At 47.7% G+C, this 23682-nt stretch overlaps 1 protein-coding gene across 1 annotated transcript in view; it reads left to right on the top strand.

Annotated features, from left to right (window-relative positions):
• The window catches only part of LOC147121727 (LIM homeobox transcription factor 1-alpha-like), a 177419-nt gene that overhangs the window by 68650 nt on the left and 85087 nt on the right, over positions 1–23682 (top strand). The window contains exon 2 of the mRNA XM_085977992.1: positions 1507–1739. Coding sequence (XP_085834118.1) covers positions 1507–1739 — 233 coding nt within the window. The remainder of the gene's footprint in view (positions 1–1506; positions 1740–23682) is intronic.

Genomic DNA, 23682 nt, shown 5'->3' with positions numbered 1-23682 from the left:
CAGGGTTATGCCTGTGGTACCTCATCTACTAAGAACGGGATCCCAGGTCATAGGGATAGACACAGGTGCTGCAAATACTCGATAGAACACTCGTGCATTGGTTGGGTGAGTCACCTGGCCACAGTTGAACCTGGCCACAGTTGAATAATGCTGTATTGAAAGACTGGATTCACCCTCTGGAGTTTTTCTTCATTTTGGGGTTGGGGAGAATTTATCACCCTTGCTGCTGTACCTCTGATTGGTTGTCTCTCTCAGAAAATCAAGCGGATTATATATGATCGTATAAATTGACTCACGTCAACCTAGGAAACTAGTAAAAGCTGACCAACAGGTCTAGGAAACAACTCCGTACCAGTCGTGAATATTGGCCTATGACCTGTAGTGCAATGGAACTATTATTATAGCTATGTATTAGAACTCATTGTTACTAATCCTAATTGTTAAATTGCTGTCTATTGTGGATATGTAATGGTATTCTCTGTTACTAAATCTGATTGTTAAATTGCTGTCTATTGTGGATATGTATGATATACCTATCAATTCATCCAATGAAAAGTGACGAGTTAAGAAAGTAACTATAGGTTTTTATTGGCTAAATAACAGAGCCCACCCTCGTGGGTGATCGGATACAACAAGGAGGAATGCCAGCCAGTCGACTACCTTTATACCTGGGCAGGTAGGTGGAGTCATGGGCGGAGTCAGCAGTGGTCAGCCCAGGTATAGCAGCGTGACAAGAGGCGACCTCGTATAGTGATACAACAGTGTGAACAGTGATAACCATAGTGTAACGATAGTGAACGATAAAAGTGGTTTACCACAATGTAATGGTATTCTCTGTTACTAAATCTGATTGTTAAATTGAGGGCTATTGTAGATATGTAATGGTATTCTCTGTTACTAAATCTGTTTGTTAAATTGCTGTCTATTGTAGATATGTAATGGTATTCTCTGTTACTAAACCTGATTGTTAAATTGAGGGCTATTGTAGATATATATTGATACTCTTGGGCGTAGATTTTTACTTTCAGTGGTAGCGGATCAGCCGCTCGTTATGCACCCCACCCGATTTTCCTTCACATTGACTATTGCTCACAAGCGCAGACCTGCGGACACTAGGTCTGAAATGCTAGCTGTCCATGTGCATGCGGATTGTTGGCACGTATGCAACTAACTTTGTGCTGTTGGGCCAAAAATCCTTTGCTCATACCGTTGATGGAGGCCTACCATTTCCCCCACAGGGAACGGAGTGGGGAGGGGGCTGTGGGAGTCGCCCTCTTGGGCAGTTCTTGTACACCTCCCAGCAGCTCGACGAAGAGCTGATTTGGGAGAGGCCTGAGAGGAAATCAGAGCCTGAGAGAGGAAAATGAGGTGAGGGCAGATCTAAAAAGAGAGAAGATAAAATAAGCTAAAAAGGAAAGTAAAAAAGTGTGACAATGTGAAGGACATTATCTGCACCAATACAACGTGGTTCCACACTCAACCAGCTCTTTGTTCTTGGGTCCGCAGGCTTTTTGCAGCCAAGTGCAGTGGCTGCATTGAGGCCATCGCCCCCACCGAGTTCGTCATGCGGGCACAGAAGAGCGTTTACCACCTGCACTGCTTCTGCTGCTGCGTATGTGAGCGGCAGCTCCAGAAAGGAGATGAGTTTGTGCTGAAAGAGGGGCAGCTGCTCTGCAAGAGTGACTACGAGAAGGAACGGGAGTTGCTGAGCCTGGTCAGTCCGGCCGCCTCGGACTCAGGTAACCGAAATCCCCAATCGGTCGCGAGTCAGAATCCTCGGCCAACTCCTTTTTTGACAGTACAGCGAAACAAATTGGGGAAAGAGTTGGGGGCGGGGGCGGATCTAATTGGATAACTCTTTCAAAGAGCTGGCACAGACACAATGGGCTGAGTGGCCTCCTTCTGTGCTGTATGATTCAATATGTATGATATATTTATGAAGGAGGTTGTTGCACGGTTTAGTGTTTGGGGTGGGGGGTGGGGGAAATTGTCTGCACGATGAGGTATAATTCTAGAGCTCAACACTACTAACTGGGTAAGGTTATCTTTCTGTCCTTCTCCGTCACTCAACATTGACTGAAAAAGTTGACCCCAAGCAGATTGGACCCAGTTTATTTTTTGTTCATTCACGGGATGTGGGTGTCGCTGGCAAGGCCATTATTTATTGCCCATCCCTAATTGCCCTTGAGAAAGTGGTGGTGAGCCGCCTTCTTGAACCGCTGCAGTCTGTGTGGTGAAGATACTCCCACAGTGCTGTTAGGGAGTGAGTTCCAGGATTTTGACCCAATGACGATGAAGGAACGGCGATATATCTCCAAGTCAGATGGTGTGTGACTTGGAGGGGAACATGGAGGTGGTGGTGTTCCCATGCGCCTGCTGCCCTTGTCCTTCTAGACGGTAGAGGTTGTTGATTTGGGAGTTTTGTGCCATCACTACTGTGACAGAGGCCCGATACTTGAGCATAGCCTTAATTGGATTTAAAAGGGACTCTGCCCTCTCGCTGGAGATAGCTTGGACTGAAATGAATTTGGGGCCGACTCCTCTTGAGTTCTGAGGTCAATAGAAGAAAGAGCACCCATAATTTGGCACAACTTTGGACTCGCAAAGGCCACAGAGATGGCTAGGAGGTAGAGCCCTCTTTTCAGCCTGCAGGATATTGCACATTGTTGTAGCTACCTGTACCATACCCGAGCTGGGACCTAATGCTAACTGTGGATGCCATAGATGGATAGTATCCCGAGATGCTGTCTGTGTGTAGCGCTCTCGCCTCTGAATCAGAAGGTTGTGGAATCGAGTCCCACTCCAGAGACTTGAGCACATAATCCAGGCTGACTCTCCAGTGTAGTACTGAGGGAGTGCTGCATTGCCAGAGGTGCCGTTGTCCGGATGTGATGTTAAATCGAGAGCCCGTCTGCGCGCTCAGGTGGATGTAAAAGATCCCATGGCACTATTTTGAAGAAGCGCAGGGGAGTTCTCCCTATGTCCTGGCCAATATTTATACCCCAACCAAAATCACAAAGCAGATTATCTGGTCATTATGTTTGTGGGACCTTGGCTGCCACGTTTCCTACATTACAACCGTACTACTACACAAGTACTTCATTAGCTACAAAGTGCTAAAGTGCTTTGGGGCATCCGGAGGCCGTGAAAGGTGCTATATAAATGCAAGTCTTCCATTTTCCCTTTTGTTTCTCTCTTTTTCTCTCTTTCTCTCTCTCTCTCTTTCTCTCTCTCTCTTTCTCTCTCTCGCTTTCTCTCTCTCTCTTTCTCTCCTCTTGCTCTTTTTCTCTTTCTCTTTCTCTCCCTTTCTCTCCTCTTGCTCTCTTTCTCTTTCTCTCTCTCTCTCTCTCTCTTCTCTCTTTTTCTCTCCTTTCTTTCTCTCTTTCTTTCTTGCGAGTGCTGCAGATACTGTCAGTGGTACTTGAAGGCGGGTACTGATCCATCTATTTTAGATGTGTTAACATAATACTGGCAGGAATTTGGTGCCTTAGAGTGCTGGCATGAACAAATCGTGTGTTTGGAAATTCCCCTCAATTCCTGGCACACTCATCCCTCAGTATGACAAAGGGCAAGCCTCGGCCCTTTCAAAACAAAAAACGCTGTTTGATCATGGTAGAATTGAATACATCAAATGGAAGAAACATAATTGTCAGCAGGAATTTACAGGAAGAGCACCCCTGGCGATAACTGAAAAGAATTGTCATTTTTTAATTTTGTGTTGACTTTGAAGAAATCGTTCCTTGAAGTATTGATTTATGAGGAGGTGGAGTTCCCTGCAGAATGCACCCAGTCCTAGAACAGTTCATATACCCACTGTAGCAGCTCAGCTTCATGAGGCCTTATTGCAATGCTCTCCTGGCCAAACTCCCATCTTCCACCCTCCGTAAACTTGAGCTTATCCAAAACTCTGCTGCCCGTATCCTAACTCGCACCATGTTCTGTTCACCCATCACCCTTGTACGCGCTGACCTACTTTGGCTCCCGGTCCAGCAATGCTTCGATTTTAAAATTCTCATCCTCGTGTTCAAATCCTTCCATGGCCTCAATCCTCCCTATCTCTGTAACCTCCTCCAGCCCCACAACCCTCCGAGATCCCTGCGCTCCTCCAATTCTGGCCTCTTGCGCATCCCCGGTTTTCTTTTCTCCACCATTGGCAGCCGTGCCTTCAGCTGCCTAGGCCCTGAGCTTTGGAATTCCAGCCCTAAACTTATCCGCCTCTCTACCCCTCTCTCCTCCTTTTAAGTCGCTCCTTAAAACCTACCTCTTTGACCAAGCTTTTGGTCACATGTCCTAATATCTCCTTATGTGCCTGTCTTGGCATCCTCTGAAAGGCTCACCATGGCACTCGTCACTGCCTCCTCACAAGCAGCAACCCCAATTGTCCCATCCTACTCTTTTGCCGACCTTCCTGCCCAGCGCACCTGCTGGGGGCTAATCTTGCCAATCTCCTCCCCATCCAACTCAACCCACTCAACGCTGACCCTGTGCACACTGGCAGTGGGTGAGCCATCACCGACCCTCCCCGCATCTCCCTCCAGAATGTCCATTCACTTGTGAACAAGGCCCTTGCCATCCATGAGCTTATCCTGGATGATTGCATTGACATCATGGTCCTGACGGAAACCTGGCTGAGGGGTGATGACACCTTGCCCTTAAATGAAGACTCCCCGCCTGACTATACCTTCCACCACTTGCCCCGCCCAGGCCACCATGGTGGCGGTGTGGCTCTCATCACCAAATCACACCTTGGTGTGTCCCCCTACTTCTGCGGTACTTACTCCTCCTTTGAGCATCTCACCTTGTTCCACCCCCCTCACCTCTCATTTAAAATTTGCATTCTCTACCTTCCACCCATGTACCATTAAAAATTTTATTAGTGAGATATCTTCACTGCCCTCCTCCCTCAGCTTCTGCACCGAGCGACTTCTCATCCTCGGTGATTTCAAGCTCCATCTCAATTCATGAAGCTCTCTCTCCTCTGAGTTCACAACCCTCCTGTTCTCCCTTAACCTCTCCCTCCATGTAAATGCCCCAACCCATATTCACGGCCACCCCCTCGACCTTGCCAACTTTCGTGGCCTCGCTACTCCCATCGTGTCAATCGCAGATAAGGCCATCTCTGACCATCTTCTTAAACCCCTCTCCCCCGTCTCCTCCACCTCCATGTCTGACAACAAGTGTGAGGAGCTCATGGACTTCTTTGTCTCCAAGATTGAGACCATCTATTCAGCTGCCTCTGCCACTTCCCTTCCTTCCCGTAGCATACCAGGCCAAACTTCCTCTAAGTTTGCCCCCTGCCCTAGCCCTGAATTTGCATCCTTCTCCAGTTTCTCTCCGATCTCCCCGCATGACCTCTCCACACTCATCTTGTCAATGAGACTCATTTCCTGCTTCTTCGACCCTATTCCCACCAAACTGCTGACCACCCAACTTCCTTTTCTGGCTCCCATGTTAGCTGACATTGTTAACGGTTCTCTCTCCTCAGGTACTGTCACCCTCTCCCTCAAATATGCTGTCATCACCCCTCTCCTCAAAAGAACAACCCTTGACCCCCCTCCGTCCTTGCAAACTACCGCCCTATCTCCAACCTCCCTTTCCTCTCCAAAGTCCTTGAACATGTTGTCGCCTCCCAAATCCGAGCCCATCTTTCCCACAACTCCACGTTTGAATCCCTCCAATCAGGTTTCCGCCCCTGCCACAATACCAAAACGGCTCTTATCAAAGTCACAAATGACATTCTTTGTCACTGTAATCTATCCCTCCTCGTCCTTCTTGACTTGTCTGCAGCCTTTGACACGATTGACCACTCCATCCTCCTCCAACACCTCATCACCATTGTCCAGCTGGGTGGGACTGCACTTGCCTGGTTCCATTCTTATCTATCTGATCGTAGCCAGAGAATCACCTGCAATGGCTTCTCTTCCCACTCCCGCATCGTTACCTCTGGTGTCCCCCAAGGATTTATCCTTGGCCCCCTCCTATTTCTCATCTATATGCTGCCCCTTGGTGACATCATCCAAAAACATAGTGTCAGTTTCCACATGTACACAGTGTTCTTGCTCAGGCCAACCTCCCCAGCATTGAAGCTTTGATCACGCTCAATCAGCTCCGATGGACGGGTCACATTGTCTGCATGCCCGATACAAGACTCCCAAAACAAGCGCTCTACTCGGAGCTCCGGCATGGCAAGAGAGCCCCAGATGGGCAGAGGAAACGCTTCAAGGACACCCTCAAAGCCTCCTTGAAAAAGTGTAACATCCCCATCGACACCTGGAAATCCCTGGCCCAAGACCGCACAAAATGGAGGAGAAGCATCCGGGAAGGCGCTGAACACCTCAAGCCTCTTCGCTGGGAGTAAGCGGATGCCAAGCGCAGGCAGCGCAAGGAGCGCACGTCAACCCAAGCACCCCACCCACCCGCCCCTTCAACCACTGTCTGCCCCACCTGTGACAGAGACTGTAGGTCCCGCATTGGACTCATCAGTCACCTGCGAACTCATTTTTAATGTGGAAGCAAGTCATCCTCGGTTCCGAGGGACTGCCTAAGAAGAAGACACTGATGACACCCAGCTCTACCTCCCAACGACTTTTCTCGACCCCTCCACGGTCTCTAAATTGTCTGACATCCAGTACTGGATGAGCATGAATTTTCTCCTATTATATATTGGGAAGCCACTGTTTTCAGTCCTCGCCACAAACTCCGTTCCCTAGCCACTGACTCCATCCCTCTTCCTAACATCTGTCTGAGGCTGAACCAGACTGTTTGCAACCTTGGTGTCATATTTGACCTTGAAATGAACTTCCGACCACATATCTGCGGCATAACTAAGACCACCTATTTCCACCTCCGTAACATCGCCCGTCTCCGCCCTTGCCTCAGCTTATCCGCTGCTGAAACCCTCATCCATGCCTTGTTACCTCTAAACTTGACTAGTCCAATGCGCTCCTGGCTAGCTTCCCACATTCTACCCTACGTAAACTTGAGATCATCCAAAATTCGGCTGTCCGTGCTTTAATTTGCACCAAGTCCTGTTCACCCATCATCCCTGTGCTTGCTGACCTACATTGGCTCCCGGTTAAGCAACGCCTCGATTTCAAAACTCTCATCCTTGTTTTCAAACCCCTCCATGGCCTCACCCCTCCCTATCTCTGTAATCTCCTCCAGCCCCACAACCCCCTGAGATATCTGCGCTCCTCTAATTCTGCCCTTTTGCACATTCCTGATTATAATCGCTCAACCATTGGTTGCCTAGGCCCTAAACTCTGGAATTTCCTCCCTAAACCTCTCCGCCTCTCAACCTCTCTTAACTCCTTCCAGACACTCCTTAAAATCTACCTCTTTGACCAAGCTTTTGGTCATCTGCCCTAATTTTCTCCTTGTGTGGCTTGGTGTCAAATTTTTGTCTTTCATACTCCTGTGAAACACCTTGGGATGCTTTACTACATTAAAGGCACTATATAAATACAAGTTGTTGTTGTTATGTGGCTAGGTGTCAAAATTTGTCTGATAATCGCTCCTGTGAAGTGGCTTGGGACATTTTTATTAAAGTTAAAGGGGGAGAAATTCGGTGGGCTGCGCCACCAGTTCGCGCTTAGAGGGCACTCAGTGGCTTTAGTGCCACTGGCCACGCCTCCCGCGATATTTAGCTGGGGTGCTAATGGCAGCGTTAGCCTGTTGCGCTGCGCCGCCACCGATAACGTCATCGGTGTGCGCAGCGCCCTGCTACCGCCCCGATCGCGATATTTGGCAGCGATCGCCTCTGTAGCGCCGCTCGCTAATCGCGCCCGGTTCACAGGGCCTACCTGTGGCAGCAGTGGCACAAATTAAGGTGAAGGTGCAGGGCGGCCTTTTTTTTCAGTGGCCGCCTGCCAGCACCTCCGTCTCCGGCCTCCTGTTCTCCCCCCGCGGCATTGCCGGCTGTTTTCCGAGAGCCTGGCACTTCTCCTCGGTGCTGGGCTCTTTTGCCGGCACTCGCGATCACTCATCGCAATGGTGCAGGCCCCTCCCCCTTAAGAATGGGAGGAAGGCCTGCAGTACTGCAGCGCACCGTGCCGCAGCGTGTGGCGCTGCGCCACGTTGTGCTGCGATATTCAGTTTCAGCGCCCTAAGAGGGACGCGGAGCGCCTCGAGCCTCGCCCCATGCCCCTCTTGGGGCGCTCAAGCTGAATATCCGGCGATCACTGCTGCTCCGATCGCAGCGCAAAATCTGGTGCCCAGGCGAGCTTGGCGCCCCGTTTGCGGCTCCACCCAATTTCTCCCCCAAAGTGTTTGAAGGACTCCCTAAGTGTTAGTGTAAAAATAAAATAGTTTGGTATCTTCTTAACACAAGCATCAAATTTCCACCCTTGACAAGGCCTGCAGCTTGATATCTCTGGACCACCTCTTGGGACGTGGAGGTGCCAACTCCACCTTTGATGGATGCCATTCATTTTAATGGGGGCTGGGGGGGTGGAGGGGCTTTAAAAAAAAATTGATGTTTTTTTCATGTTCTTTGAATACTTTTGTTTATTAGTTAATGGGGGGGGAAATGCTTGTTTGACGACACAGGACCATGAGAGGCGGGAGGTCATGTGATGAAGCCTCCAGGAATACGTCCAACCAGAGTTGGCAACCCCTAGTTTTCCTCCACATTCAATGGATCATCCTCCGCCATTTCTGCCACCGCCATTTCCGCCACCTCCAATGTGAACCCACCACCAAACGCATCTTCCCCTCACCTTCCCTTTCAGCATTCTGAAGGGACCACTCCCTCCGCGACACCCTGGTCCACTCCTCAATCACCCCCTTCACCCGGCACCTTCCCGTGCAAGCGCAGGAGATGCAACACCTGCTCTTTTACTTCCTCCCTTCCCACTGTCCAGGGCCCTAAACACCCCTTCCAGGTGAAACAGCGATTTACTTGTATTTCTTGCAATTTAGATTACTGTGTTCGCTGCTCACGATGCGGTCTCCTCTACATTGGGGAGACCAAACACAAATTGGGCGACCGCTTTGTGGAACACCTCCGTTCAGTTCGTAAGGGTGACCGCGAGCTTCCGGTCGCCTGTCACTTTAATTCTCCGCTTCATTCCCACTCTGACCTCGGCCTCTTACACTGTTCCAATGAAGCTCAACGTAAGCTCGAGTAACAGCACCTCGGCCTAGAAATTGAGTTTGCGCTGCGCCAGGGCTTTAGCGCCGGAAGTTAGCGCCGGCGCTAAAGCCCTTTGCGCGCGCCAAAAATTCAGTAGCGCCGCGCCCAAACGGCTGCCGGCGCTACTGAAGGGTTTTAGCGCCTGAAAACTGGCGCAACGCGCCGCATTGCGGCGCTATTCCGGCGCTGCGGTGCCCGCTGCGGTGCGGCAGGCTCGGGAAGTGCAGGCCTCCTCCTTCCGTTAAGGAGGAGCTGCCTGCACCCGGCCGCGGCCCGCGCAAATCTCATCAAAAATGAGCCCGGCACCTCGGACAAGTGCCGGGCTTGCATCTGTTCCGGGGGGGGGGGGTGGGAGAAGTCCGGGGAGGGAGCTGCGGCAGGCGGCCGGCGGGAAAGCGGCCGGCCGCCGCGCCTCCTTAAAGCGCTGGCGCAGACTCCAGCAACACTCGTTTGCCGGAGTCTTAGTTGCGGCTGCCACTGGCGAGGCGGCCGCAACTGAATTTCGGCTTGGGGCCGGGTTACCACGGCAACCGGGACGCTGCGCACACTGATGACGTCATCGGTGCCGGCGCAGCGCTACCGGTCTACCGCCGCGGAAGGGCGCCAGGCAATTTAGGAACCGGCGCCAATTGCAGCGCTAGGCCCTCTAGCGCCGCAAAATCGGTGCTAAGGGCACTGAATTTCTGGGCCCTCATCTTTCGGTTAGGCACTTTACAGCCTTCTGGACTCAACATTGAATTCAACAATTTCAGATCATAACCCCTGCCCCCATTTTTCAGGTGGCTGTTGATGATTCTGCCATCCCCATTTGCAACATTTAATCTCTCCTGCCTCCTACTCTAGCACAGACTGTTCCTTCTTCCCCTCCCCTCCCCTCCCCTCCCCCTTTCCCTGCCTATGCACCTGCTTAAAACCGGTTACATCTCTGATGAAGGGTCACAGACCTGAAACGTTAACTCTGTTTCTCGCTCCACGGATGCTGTCTGGCCTGCTGAGTGCTTCCAGCATTTTCTGTTGTTATTCTAGTTTTCCTAGAGTCGGACAGCTCAGGATTGGGTCCAGACTCGTGCAAGCTGTGAAAGCCCCTTGCCCCTTAAACTCCAGGTCACAGGTAACCTCCCCCGTCAGTGACATCACCTCACTGGAACAGTTTATTTCCGCTTCCACGGAGGGCAGGAGGTGACATTTTTTTTAAGTGGTAATTTTTTTTATGACTGCAAGTGATCTCTCACACTGTTCTTCATGGTTACTCCGGAGATACGTTGTTTTATAAAGACAGTAGCATATTACCATGTCGTGTGGAATGTATTGTTCAGTTGCTAAGGTACACCTGTACTAACCTGCTGTGCCCCTTTTAAGACTACCGCATCTAATTGCTGTATCTTCCTGAAGTCAGTCATAGACTAATTGCTCTTGGGCAAATCCCGAGGTCATTTTGAGGGCTGAAGAAGCTAGCAGGAAATGATTGGCTTGCTTCCGCCCATCCCACCTGCCGCCCACCCCTCCCCGGTGTTATTTTTTAAGCCATCGTCCACAGCCACTCTGTCTCCTGTGTTAATAAAAAGGTATATTTTGTTGGTGGTGGAATTCCTCTACTTTCCACCTGACTGGCTTTTCTTTTTCCTTCCTCTTTGTCAAAGATTGTTGGAGAAATTTGTACATGAGCTAATCGGATGGGGTAAATTTGCCTATAGTTACGTGTGACAGTGAAGTGTGACACAGGAAGTGTAAGGTAATGGACAGGAAGCGTATGCACAGATACTGTTTTTGTCATATGATGGTTTTTTATAACGCAGATAATGGCCGAGTCCTTTTTTGTACTGAGCTCTCCCTTGACTTTCCCTCCTCTAACTTAAATTTATTTTACCTTATCATTGACTCTGGTCAGAGTCAATGGCCTGCTCCCAATATTAAACTTGCACCTTTCACGACCTTAGGACATCTCAAAGCGCTTCGCTTTTGAAGTGTAGTCACTGTTGTAATGTAGGAAACGCAGCAGCCAATTTGCTCACAGCAAGCTCCCACAAACAGCAATGTGATAATGACCATATAGTCTGTTTTAGGTAAATGTAGATAAATATTTGCCAAAACACCAGAGAGAACTTGCTGCTCTTCTTCAGATAGTGCTGTGGAATCTTTTTGCATGCACCTGAGAGGGCAGATAAGGCCTCGGTTTAATGTCTCTTCTGAAAGGCAACACCTCCAATAGTGCAGCACTCCCTCAGTACTGCACTGAAGTATCAGCCTGGATTATGTGTTCAAGTTTCTAGAGTGGGACTTGAACCCACAACCTTCTGACTTGAGAGGCAAGAGTGCTACCCACTGAGCCATGGCTGACAGCTATTATGTGACTGGCAACCGGGAGATGCTGTTTGAATGAATAGCCTGATTGATGTCAGCATATTGCAGACTTTATTCCAGTGGGAGTCACGTACCAAAAGGGCAATCTGAGCATGAAAGGATTTTGCACATAGTGGTACTCCACACCATGTGCTTCACAGCCGAGCTGAGGGCCTTTCACACCCCTCTGCTAAAAGCCAAATTAAGACCCACATGTTTTTCTTAATTCTTTCCCCCCTTCTCTTTTCTGATTTAAAGTAAGCAGAATATCAAAGAGGGTTTAAAAGTGCGAGAGAGTGCACCTCAAAGCCACTTTTTATGAGAATATAAGAGATGAGAGGTGGCTCTCTGGAGGCCCATATGCTGCCTCTAATCCCGACAGTCTAAGATTTAATCATTGCTTTCACCCAGTATGAAGAGACAATCCTGGGTAAACAAAGGCCTACCAGGAGGAGTACAATTTCCAATTAAAGATCACTAACGCCTCCCTCTCTCTCTTAGTGATGCCTGTGAACCAAGGTCTTTATTAATTTTGGTGGGTGGGGGGGGGGGTGAGACTTAGTCAATGGCTTCTTGTACTGGCTTCAGTCTTTTTTCATGGAGGATTGACTAAATAGGCGAGCGTACTGGTGGCCTCCTTCCCCCTCAGCGCTGTAGAATGAGGGACTTCCAAAGATAGCTTAATTAATGTTTGCGTTCTTTTGCATCGATAGAATAAATGTTATACGCACAGCTGGTCCCCTGTTTAGCCAAATGCAAGGCCTGTCACACACGAGGAGTAATCCTAGCTCTGTTTACATGAGAAATACCTGCCTCTGGAAATGAAACCTTTAAACCTTCTCTCTCTTTCCCCCCCGCCCCTGCCCCCCACCGTTAATTCAGTGAAGTCTGCTAAGCTGCCCCTGCTTATCTGGGTATCGGTGTGTGTCGTCACTCTGTTGCAGAAAATAAAAACAAGTTTCCCTCTACATTGATGAGATCTGTCGCAGTTTGAGATTGATAAGGACTACAGCTTGAAATTGTAACTCAAAAGTGTGCCATGCTGGCATGAAATGTTCATTTATTTTTCCTTTGCCCGCTCCCTTAATTTCCTGAAGCTGGTGACGCCTCGCTTGGAGTATAGTTGCGAAGGTACCCGGCATCCTCCAGTACCACACCCCAAGTGTATGTTATTCATGCCTTCGCTTGATGGTGGGCATCGGTAAGCCATTCGATCGTAGAGGGAGGCTCTTTCTAAAGGCCTTTCTGATTTTGTTACACAGAGAACCACAGATGAAAATTTCCTCCCTCATTAACAAACTATCTAAAGCATCCTGACTGTACCAGCATGTGATTTAATATCTGTTGTTTTTGGCTCCCTCACTAATGAAGAAATCATGTCAAGTGCCTTTCCTGTAACACACTCCACTATTTACTTACAATAGAAGGAGGTTATTATAACTTTCTCTAACTCGTTGGCAAGGCCACGTTTGGCATGCCGTGCCCAGTTTTAGTCACCTTGTGGTAGAATTTCCGTGGGGTTTCCCCCCCAATCTCCTGCCATACCTTCAGCGGAAATACCGGAGAAATTATGTAAACAGGTGGGGATTCCTCGGAACTTCCACTGAAGTTACGGGGGTGGGGGTCGGAATCAGGAGATCAGGCGAATCCTCGCAGAAATTCCAACCCCTTATCTTCAAACAACAAAAAATGGATGCAACAGAGCAGATAAAGAGAAGAATGCTGAGGGTAATTCTCAAGTTTAAGTCTAGACTGAGTAACCTTATAAGGTGCCAGCCGTGGCTCAGAGGTAGCACTCTCACCTCTGTGACAGAAGTTTGTAGGTTCAAGTCCCACTCCAGGGGCTTAAGTATAAAATCTAGGTGGACACTCCAGTGTAGCACTGAGGGAGTGCTGCACTGTCAGAGGTGCTGTCTTTTGGATGAGATGCTAAACTTAGGCCCCGTCTACCCCCTCAGGTGGACATAAGAGATCCCATGGCCATATTCTAAGAAGAGCAAGGGAGTTCTCCCCAGCCTCCTGGCCAATATAAAACAAGATTATCTAGTTGTTTATCTCATTGCTGTTTGTTGGAATTTGCTGTGTGCAAATTGGCTGCCGCATTTCCTACATTACAACAATAGCTACACTTTAAATGTACTTTATTGGCTGTAAAATGCTTTTGGACGTATTGAGGTTGTGAAAGGTGCTTTACATAGAATTTACAGTACAGAAACATGCCATTCGGCCCAACTTGTCTGTGCCAGTGTTTATGGTCCACACGAGCCTCCTCCCACCCCTCTTCATCTCACACTATCAACATACTCTTCTATTATGAATACAAGAACATAAGAAACAGGAGCAGGAGTGGGCCATACAGCCCCTCAAGCCTGCTCCGCCATTCAATACGATCATGGCTGATCATCGACCTCAACTCCACCTTCCCGCCCAATCTCCATATCCCTTGATTCCTCTAAAGTCCAAAAATCTATCTATCTCAGCCTTGAATATACTCAAAGACTCAGCATCCACAGCCCTCTGGGGCAGAGAATTCCAAAGATTCACAACCCTCTGAGTGAAGAAATTCCTCCTCATCTCAGTCTTAAATGGCCGACCCCTTATTCTGAGACTATGCCCCCTAGTTCTAGACACTCCAGCCAGGGGAAACAACCTCTCAGCATCTACCCTGTCAATCCCCCTCAGAATCTTGTATGTTTCAATGAGATCACCTCTCATTCTTCTAAACTCCAGAGAGTATAGGCCCATTCTACACAATCTCTCATCACAGGACAGCCCTCTCATCCCAGGAATCAATCTTGTGAATCTTCGTTGCACCGCCTCCAAGGCAAGTATATCCTTCCTTAGATAAGGAGACCAAAACTGTGCACAGTACTCACAGGTGTGGTCTCACTAAGGCCCTGTACAATTGCAGCAAGATTTCCTTACTCTAATACTCCAACCCCCTTGCAATAAAGGCTCGCTGTATCTGCATGCTAGCTTTCTGTGTTTCTTGCACGAGGACACCCAAATCTCTCTGAACACCAACATTTAAAAGTTTCTCACCATTTAAAAAATATCCTGTTTTTCTATTCTTCCTACCAAAGTGAATAACCTCACATTTCCCTACATTATACTCCATCTGCCACCTTACTGCCCACCCACTTAGTCTATCTATATCCCTTTGCAGACTCTTTGTGTTCTCCTCACAGCTTACTGTCCCACCTAGCTTTGTATTGTCAGCAAACTTGGATACATTACACTCAGTCCCTTCATCTAGGTCATTACTATAGATTGTAAATAGCTGAGGTCCCAACACTGATCCTTGCGGCACCCCACTAGTTACAGCCTGCCAACCTGAGAAGACCCGTTTATCCCTACTCTCTGTTTTCTGTCCGTTAACCAATCCTCTATCCATGCTACTATATTACCACCAACCCTATGAGCCCCTTATCTTGTGTAATAGCCTTTTATGTGGCACCTTATCGAATGCCTTTTGGAAATCCAAATAAACTACAGGTTGAACCCCGGTAATCCGGCACCCGACGGTCCGGCACCTTCAGTGGTCCGGCACGAATTGAAACCGGCGGTCTTTAGTTTGCGGAGCAGCCGCTCGGCGGCGCCACCGTTTCCCGCGATATAAACAAGCATAATATTGTACCTAATATTGTTATTTTAAGTGTTATTTACCTAACCTTCAGTGGTTCGGAATTTTCAATGGTCCGGCACCGGCCTTGTCCCAAGGGTGCTGGATTACCGGGGTCCAACCTGTACATCCACTGGTTCCCCTTTATCTACCCTGCTAGTTATATCCTCAAAAAATCTCATTAAACCATGTTGACTCTGCCTAATCATGTTATGATTTTCAAAGTGCCCTGATACCACTTCCTTAAAAATGGATTCCAGCATTTTCCTGATAACTGATGTCAGGCTAACTGGCTTGTAGTTCCCTGTTTTTTCTCTCCCTCCTTTCTTGAATAGCAGTGCTACATTTGCTATCTTCCAATCTGCTGGGACTGTTCTAGGATCTAGGGAATTTTGGAAGATCAAAACCAATGCATCCACTATCTCTTCAGTCACCTCTTTTAGAACCCTAGGATAGAGGCCATCAGGTCCAGGGGATTTTCCAGCTTTTAGACCCATTCGTTTCTCTAGTACTTTTTCTCTACTTATATTAATTACGTTAAGTTCCTCACCGTCATTAGACCCTTGGTTCCCCACTATTTTTGGTATGCTTTTTGTGTCTTCTACTGTGAAGACAGATACAGGTAGACTATCCTTTATCCGAACTTCCGAAAACCTCTAAAAACCGAAAGTTTTTTCGTTCAGCGTAAGTCGTGCGCACGACATGACCAGAGTGGCGCACGACTTATGCTGAGCAGGGCAGAGGGTCACAGAGTTCCCTCCTGGGTAGGGGATTGCAGGCCGAGCCGGGCAGTGTGAAGGAGGTACCGGGAGAGTGAACCCAACAATACAGCGGCCCGTCCGATAGCTGCAGCGGCCCATCCGATATTCTTTTCTCCCCCCCTCCCCCGACCCGACCCGAACCGAACCGCGGCCCGTCCGATATTCTTTTCACCCCCCCCACCCGACCCGACCCGACCCCCGACCCGAACCGCGGCCCGTCCGATATTCTTTTCTCCCCACCCCCGACCTGACCCCCCCCCAACCCGACCCCCCCCCCGACCCGACCCCCCCCCCCGACCTGAACCGCGGCCCGTCCGATATTCTTTTCTCCCTCCCCACCCGACCTGATTTGCGGGCCAGCTTAGTAGGAGTCAGCCGATATCCGGCTTTCCAGAGAAGCAGGAAGGGGAATGAGACATGGAACAGTCGCAAGAGGTAGCCTGAACTTTTAAAATTTATATTAAATACAAATTTCCCAGTCTTATAATAATACCTTCTGAAATCCGAAAAATTCCGAAAACCGAAACTCAGCTGGTCCCAAGGCTTTCGGATAAGGGATAGTGTACCTGTACAAAATATTTGTTTAACGTTTCTGCCATTTCCTTATTCCTTGTAATAATATCTCCTGTCTCAGCCTCTAAGGGACCAATGTTTACTTTTGCTGCTCTCTTCCTTTTTACATACTTGTAGAAGCTCTTACAATCTGTTTTTATATTTCTTGCTAGTTTTCTCTCATTCTATTTTTTCCCTTTTTATCAATTTTTTGGTCATCCTTTGTTGGTTTCTGAAACTCTCCCAATCCTCAGGCTTACTACTATTCTTCGCAACATTAAAAGCTGCTTCTTTCAATCTAATGCTATCCTTAACTTCTTTAGTTAGCCACGGATGGATTACGTGGAGTTTTTGTTTCTCAATGGAATGTATTTTTGTTGAGAATTATGGAATATTTCTTTAAATGCTAGCCACTGCTTATCTACTGCCATACCTTTTAATCTATTTTTCCAATCCACCTTTGCCACTTGCCCCTCATACCTATGTAATTGTCTTTATTTAAGATTAAGACCCTAGTTTCGGACTTATTCCTTTCTCCCTCGTGTTTCTAGCTTCACCTTAAATGCATCTATGCTATTCGCCTCAACTACTCCCTGTGGTAGCGAGTTCCACATTCTTATCACTCTTTTGTTAAAGTATTCTCAGAAATTCCTATTTGGATTTATAAGTGACTATCTTATATTTATGGCCCCTAGTTTTGGTCTCCCCCCCACAAGGTCTTCTCTACATATACCCTATCAAACCACTTCATAATTTTAGATACCTTTATTGGGTCACTCCTCAGCCTTCTCATTTCTAGAGAAAAGTGCCATATCCTGTTCCAGTCCTTCCTGATAAGTATATCTCCTCAGTTCTGGTATCATCCTTGTGAATCTTTATTGCATCTTCTCCAGTGCCTCTATATCCTTTTTGTAATATGGAGATCAGAATCGGTCACAGTACTCTGTGATCTAATCAAGGTTTAATACAAGTTTAACTTAAGTTCTTTGCTTTTCAATTCTATCCCTCGAGAAATGAACCCCAGTACTTTGTTTGCTTTTTATGGCCTTATTAACCTGCATCACTACTTTTAATGATTTGTGTATCTGTACCCCCAGATCCCTTTGCACCTCTACCCCATTGAACCTCTTCTTATCCAAGCAGTGCATACATAAGAACATAAGACATAAGATGTAGGAGCAGGAGTAGGTCATTTGGCCCCTCGAGCCTGCTCCGCCATTCAATAAGATCATGGCTGATCTGATCTTTGCTTCAACTCGACTTCCCTGCCCGCTCCCCATAACCCTTGCCTTGACTCCCTTACCTTTCAAAAAAATCTCTATCTCCACCTTAAATAGATTCAATTACCCAGCCTTCACAGGTCTCTGGGGAAGAGTATTCCAAAGATTCACGACCCTCTGAGAGAAGAAATTCCTCCTCATTTCCGTTTAAAATGGGTGCCCCCTTATTCTGAAATTATGCCCCCTAGTTCTAGATTCCCCCTCGAGAGGAAACATCCTCTCTGCATCTAACCTGTCAAGCCCCTTCAGAATCTTATGTTACAATAAGATCCACTCTCATTCCTCTAAACTCCAATGAGTATAGGCCCAACCTGCTCAACCTTTCTTCATAGGACAACTCCTTCATTTCCAGAATCAACCTTGTGAACCTTCTCTGAATTGCCTCCAATGCAAGTATATCCTTCCTTAAATAAGGAGACCAAAACTGTACGCAGTACTCCAGGTGTGGTCTTGCCAATGCCCTGTACAGTTGTAACAGGACTTCCCTACTTTTATACTCCATTCCCTTTGCAATAAAAGCCAACATTCCATTTACCTTTCTAATTACTTGCTGTACCTGCATGCTAACTTTTTGTGCCTCATGTACAAGGACCCCCAGATCCCTCTGTACCTTAGCATTTTGTAATCTCTCCCCATTTAAATCATTTGCTTTTTTATTTTTCCTACCAAAGTGGATAACCTCGCATTTTCCCACATTAAACTCCATCTGCCAGATTCCTGCCCACTCACTTAGCCTATCTAGATCCCTTTGGAGATTCTTTGCGTCCTCCACACAATTTGCTTTCCCACGTATCTTTGTATCATCAGCAAATTTGGCTACATTACACTCGGTCCCTTCATCCAAGTCATTAATATAGATTGTAAATAGTTGAGGCCCCAGCACTGATCCCTGCGGCACCCCACTAGTTACAGTTTGCCAACCTGAAAATGACCCATTTATCCCGTTTCTCTGTTTTCTGTCAGTTAGCCAATCCTCTATCCATGCTAATATATTACCCCCAACCCAGTGAGCTCTTATCTTGTGTAGTAACCTTTTATGTGGCACCTTATCGAATGCCTTCTGGAAATCCAAATACATGATATCTACTGGTTCCCCTTTATCCACCCTGCTCATTACGTCCTCAAAGAACTGTAGCAAATTTGTCAAACATGATTTCCCTTTCATAAAACCATGCTGACTCTGCTTGACTATATTATGATTTTCTAAATGTCCTGCTACCACTTCCTTAATGATGGACTCCAGCATTTTCCCAATGACAGATGTTAGGCTAACTGGTCGATAGTTGCCTGGTTTCTGTCTCCTTCCTTTCTTAAATAGGGACGTTACATTTGCGGTTTTCCAGTCCGCTGGGACCTCTCCAGAATCCAGGGAATTTTGGTAGATTACAACCAATGCATCCACTATCTCTGCAGCCACCTCTTTTAAGACTCTAGGATGAAGGCCATCAGGTCATGGGGACTTGTCCACCTTTAGTCCCATTAGTTTGCCTAGTACTTTCTCTCTAGTGATAGTGATTGTTTTAAGCTCCCCGCCTCCTACCCCAATTGCCCCTTGATTATTCATTATTGAGATGCTACGACCGTGAAGACCGATACAAAACATTTGTTCAAAGTCTCCACCATTTTCCTGTTTCCCATTATTAATTCCCCAGACTCTTCCTCTAGGGGACCAACATTTACTTTAGCTACTCTCTTCCTTTTTATATACCTGTAGAAGCTCTTACTGTCTGTTTTTATATTTCTTGCTAGCTTACTCTCATAAGCTATCTTCTCTCTCTTTATCATTGTTGTAGTCGTCCTTTGCTGGTTTTTAAAATTTTTCCAATCCTCTGGCCATCCACTATTCTTCGCAACATTGTATGCTTTTGTTTTCAATTTGATACCATCCTTTACTTCCTTAGTTAGCCACGGATGGTTCATCCTTAGAGTCTTTCTTTCTCTCTGGAATATATCTTTGCTGAGAAATATCTCCTTAAATGTTTGCCATTGCTTTTCTACAGTCTTACCCTGTAATATATTTTCCCAGTCTAATTTAACCAAGTCTGCCTTCATACCTTTGTAATTACCCTTATTTAAGTTCAGGACACTAGTTTGAGACCTAGCTTTCTCACCCTCAAACTGAATTTGAAATTCTACCATGCTATGATCACTCTTCCCAAGAGGATCCTTCACTTCGAGATCATTAATTAATCCAGCCTCGTTACACATTACCAGATCTAAAATTATCTGCTCCCTGGTTGGTTCCACAATGTATTTTTCCAATAAACCATCCCTTAGACACTCTAAGAACTCTTCCTCAAGTCTACCTTTGCCAATTTGCTTTGTCCAATCAATATGAAGATTAAAAAATCTCCCTTGATTATAGCCGTACCTTTCTTACAAGCCTGTATTATTTCTTGATTTATATTCTGTCCTACAGTGTGGCTACTGTTTGGGGGCCTGTAGACCACTCCCACCAATGACTTCTTACCCTTATTATTTCTTCTCTCCACCCAAACTGATTCTACGGCTTGATCTTCTAAGCCAATATCATTTCTTATTATTGCACTGATCTCATCCCTTATTAACAGAGCTACACCACCTTTTCCTTTCTGCTTATCCTTACGAAATGGGAAACACCCCATAATGTTTAGTTCCCAGCTTTGGTCACCTTGCAACCACATCTCTGTAATGGCTATTAGATCATACCCATTTATTTCTATTTGTGCTGTCAACTCATCTATCTTGTTACGAATATTGCATGCGTTCAGACATCAAACTTTTAATTTTGTCTTTTTACCATTTTTCCCTACTCTGACCCCTCTTTCTGATGCACTCTTATGTGTATATGCTCTGTCCCTTCCTGTCACACTCTGGTTATCTTTACCCTGCACTTTTGCCTTCTCATTTTTCTTTGACTTTTTAAATTTCCAACAGCGTATCCCTCCCCCCACTATTTACTTTAAAGCCCTATCTACAGCCCTAGTTATTCGATTCGCCAGTACACTGGTCCTAACCTGGTTCAAATGAAGGCTGTCCCGATGGAACAGCTCCCTCTTATCCCAGTACTGGTGCCAGTGCCCCAAGAATCCAAACCCATTTCTCCCACACCAATCCATGAGCCACCCGTTCATCTCTCTGATCTTATTTACCCTATGCCAATTTTCACGTGGCTCAGGTAGTAATCCAGAGATTATTACCTTTGTGGTGGAGTGGGCCTTTGGCGTAGTGGTAGCATCCCCGCCGCTGGGCCAGAAGGCGTAGGGTTTCGAACCCCACTCCAGACAGTCCCAGCAAGTGGAGTCGGAGCTCCGGCTTTAAATTCTGGGTTGACATCCAGCGGGATACTTGCGTCCGTGGGTGTGGGTGCCCCCCCCCCCTCGTATGGGTTGTGGGAGCCCGTAAAACCCTCCCGCCATAGGACTAACCACCCTAATGGCTGGTACGAAGATGGTTACGGTCACGGAAGGAGCGTTAATCGCGGCCAGAAATCCTTCCACCACTTCATACAGTTCCCCAAAGGGAACAGTATGAAGACACGTACGACGACGACCTTTGTGGTTCTGCTTTTTAATTTAGCCCCTAGCTGTTCATACTCCTTCAGCAGAATGGCTTTCTTTGTCCTACCTATGTCATTGGTACATACCTGGACCATGACAACTGGATCTTTCCCCTGCCACTCTAAGTTCCTCTCCAGCCCAGAGGAGATGTCCTTTACCCTGGCACCGGACAGGCAACACAGCCTTCGGGACTCACACTCTTGGCTGCAGAGAACAGTGTCTATCCCCCTAACTATACTGTCCTCTACCAGCACCACATTTCTTTTTGCTCCCCACCACTTGAATGGCTGCCTGTACCACGGTGCTGTAGTCAGTTTGCTCATCCTCACTGCAGTCCCTGCTCTCGCCCACGCAGAGAGTTAGAACCTCATAACCGTTGGACAAGAGCAAGGGCTGAGGCTCCTCCACCACTACCTCCTGGGTCCCCATACTTGCCTCACTCATAGTCACACCCACCTGTACCTGACTACGGACCAAATTTGATTAATTAATCTAAGGGGTGTGACTGCCTCCTGGAACACAGCATCCAGGTAACTCTCCCCCTCCCTGATGTGTCACAATGTTTGAAGCTCGGACTCCAGCTCATCAACATGGAGCCGAAGTTCCTCAAGCAACCAACACTTACTGCAAATGTGGTTGACATGGACCTCAATGGTGTCCACCAGCTCCCACATGTTGCAGCAGTAACACATCGCCTGCCCTGCCATCTCTAATGTATTTAATTAATTAAGTGTTTAAGTTTTGAACGTTTAGTTTTTAATCCTGGCTCTTAATTTAAACCAATGCCCAAGAAAAAGAGAGAAATACTGACCAACCAATCACTTCCCTGCTTTCCTGTGACATCACTCCTTGTTTTTTGTTGTTCTTTAAATCGCCAGTTCCCTCACTGGTCAGTCCGCTCCCCCTACTGCTCCCAATAGTTCGGTCTGGCCCTCGAACCTCGGGCTTTATTTACTCACTCCGCTTTCGCCTGTTCCCTCACAGGTCGGTCCACTCCCGCTACTGCTCTTTATTCTTCCTACCAAAATATAATACCTTGTAGGAATGGCTAGATTCCTAACTAAAGGACTGAGGTCGATGTTTAATACTAATCAACAGAGTTTAAAACGAAAACACAGGAGAACTACATTACAGGTCTGTACTCTATGCTGGCTCCACGAGGACTGGCTAGGGCGGCTCCCCAGCCTGACGTCATGACGTCATCACATTTTCCCGCCACTGGAGGATCACATGATCAACGTGATGACATCATCGCGTTTGGTCTCATTCTTAAAGGGACCGCGCTATGTACATGCAATGATATGAACAAAGATACAGATTCATTCTGTAGCTAATAATTTGTTAAAGATAATTATGTACATTAGATCAGAGTCCCCCTGGTGGCTCCGCCACATGCGCCCCCCCAGAATTGTCTTTAACAGTAAAAGTCAATCGACTAGGAGGTCTGACAAGCCTGTCAGAGCGACTCCTGTATTCTTGGAGTGGACGTTGTTGAACAGCGGGCGGGCTGGCGGATGGAAGCCTTCGGTCTGGCGTAGATGCAGCGGGAGGTCGACCATGTCGTGGTGGCTGTGCAGTCTCTACCGGCCAGTCGATGTCCAGGTGTGCCGGTTTGAGACAGTCAATGGATATGTGGTCGGGTTTACCACCGATGTCTACAGAGAAACTCTTGTCGCCTGTCTCCAGTACGCGAAAAGGGCCTGTGTAAGGGGCCTTGAGCGGATCCCTATGGGCATCATGACGAATGAATACAAATTCAGCATTCTTTAGCTCTGCTGGTACGTGTGAAGATGGAAGGCCGTGATGCGAAGTTGGGATAGGCGCAAAAGCCCTGGCTGTTTCCCGGTGGCTGCTGAGTTGTTCGGCTGCGGACCACGGCTCAGTTGGAAGCGGCAGGAAATCTCCCGGCATGCGGAGAGGCTGGCCGTACACGAGCGCCGCGGCGGATGATTGCAGGTCCTCTTTGGGTGCCGTGCAGAGACCCAACATGACCCACGGAAGCTTATCCACCCATCCGGCGCCTTGGAGGCTGGCCCTCAGCGATGCCTTTAACGATCTGTGGAAACGTTTGCACAAACCATTTGCTTGCGGGTGATAGGCCATGGTGCGGTGAAGCTTGGTGCCGAGACCCTGGGCCACAGCGTTCCAGAGCTTGGAAGAGAACTGTGGACCGCGGTCTGAAAAAATGTCCGCCGGAATGCCGAAACGTGCGACCCACGAGGAGAGGAATGCTCTGGCGACATCAGCGGACGTAATAGATGCCAGAGGAACTGCCTCTGGCCATCTAGTAGTACGATCGACCATGGTGAGGATGTGTGTGAACCCCTGCGACGGTGGAAGCGGCCTGACGAGGTCCACGTTGACATGGTTGAATCGACGTTCTGGTACTGCGAACATGGCCAATGGGGCCTTAACGTGACATTGCACCTTAGACGTTTGACAGACGACGCAGGTG

This window comes from Somniosus microcephalus, chromosome 3 (genome assembly GCF_052327205.1).
Source record: "Somniosus microcephalus isolate GS21.2 chromosome 3, FLI_Smic_1.0, whole genome shotgun sequence".
NCBI lineage: Eukaryota > Metazoa > Chordata > Chondrichthyes > Squaliformes > Somniosidae > Somniosus > Somniosus microcephalus.
The sequence above is the reverse complement of the archived record's forward strand: the minus strand, read 5'-3'. Positions and strand labels throughout refer to the sequence as shown.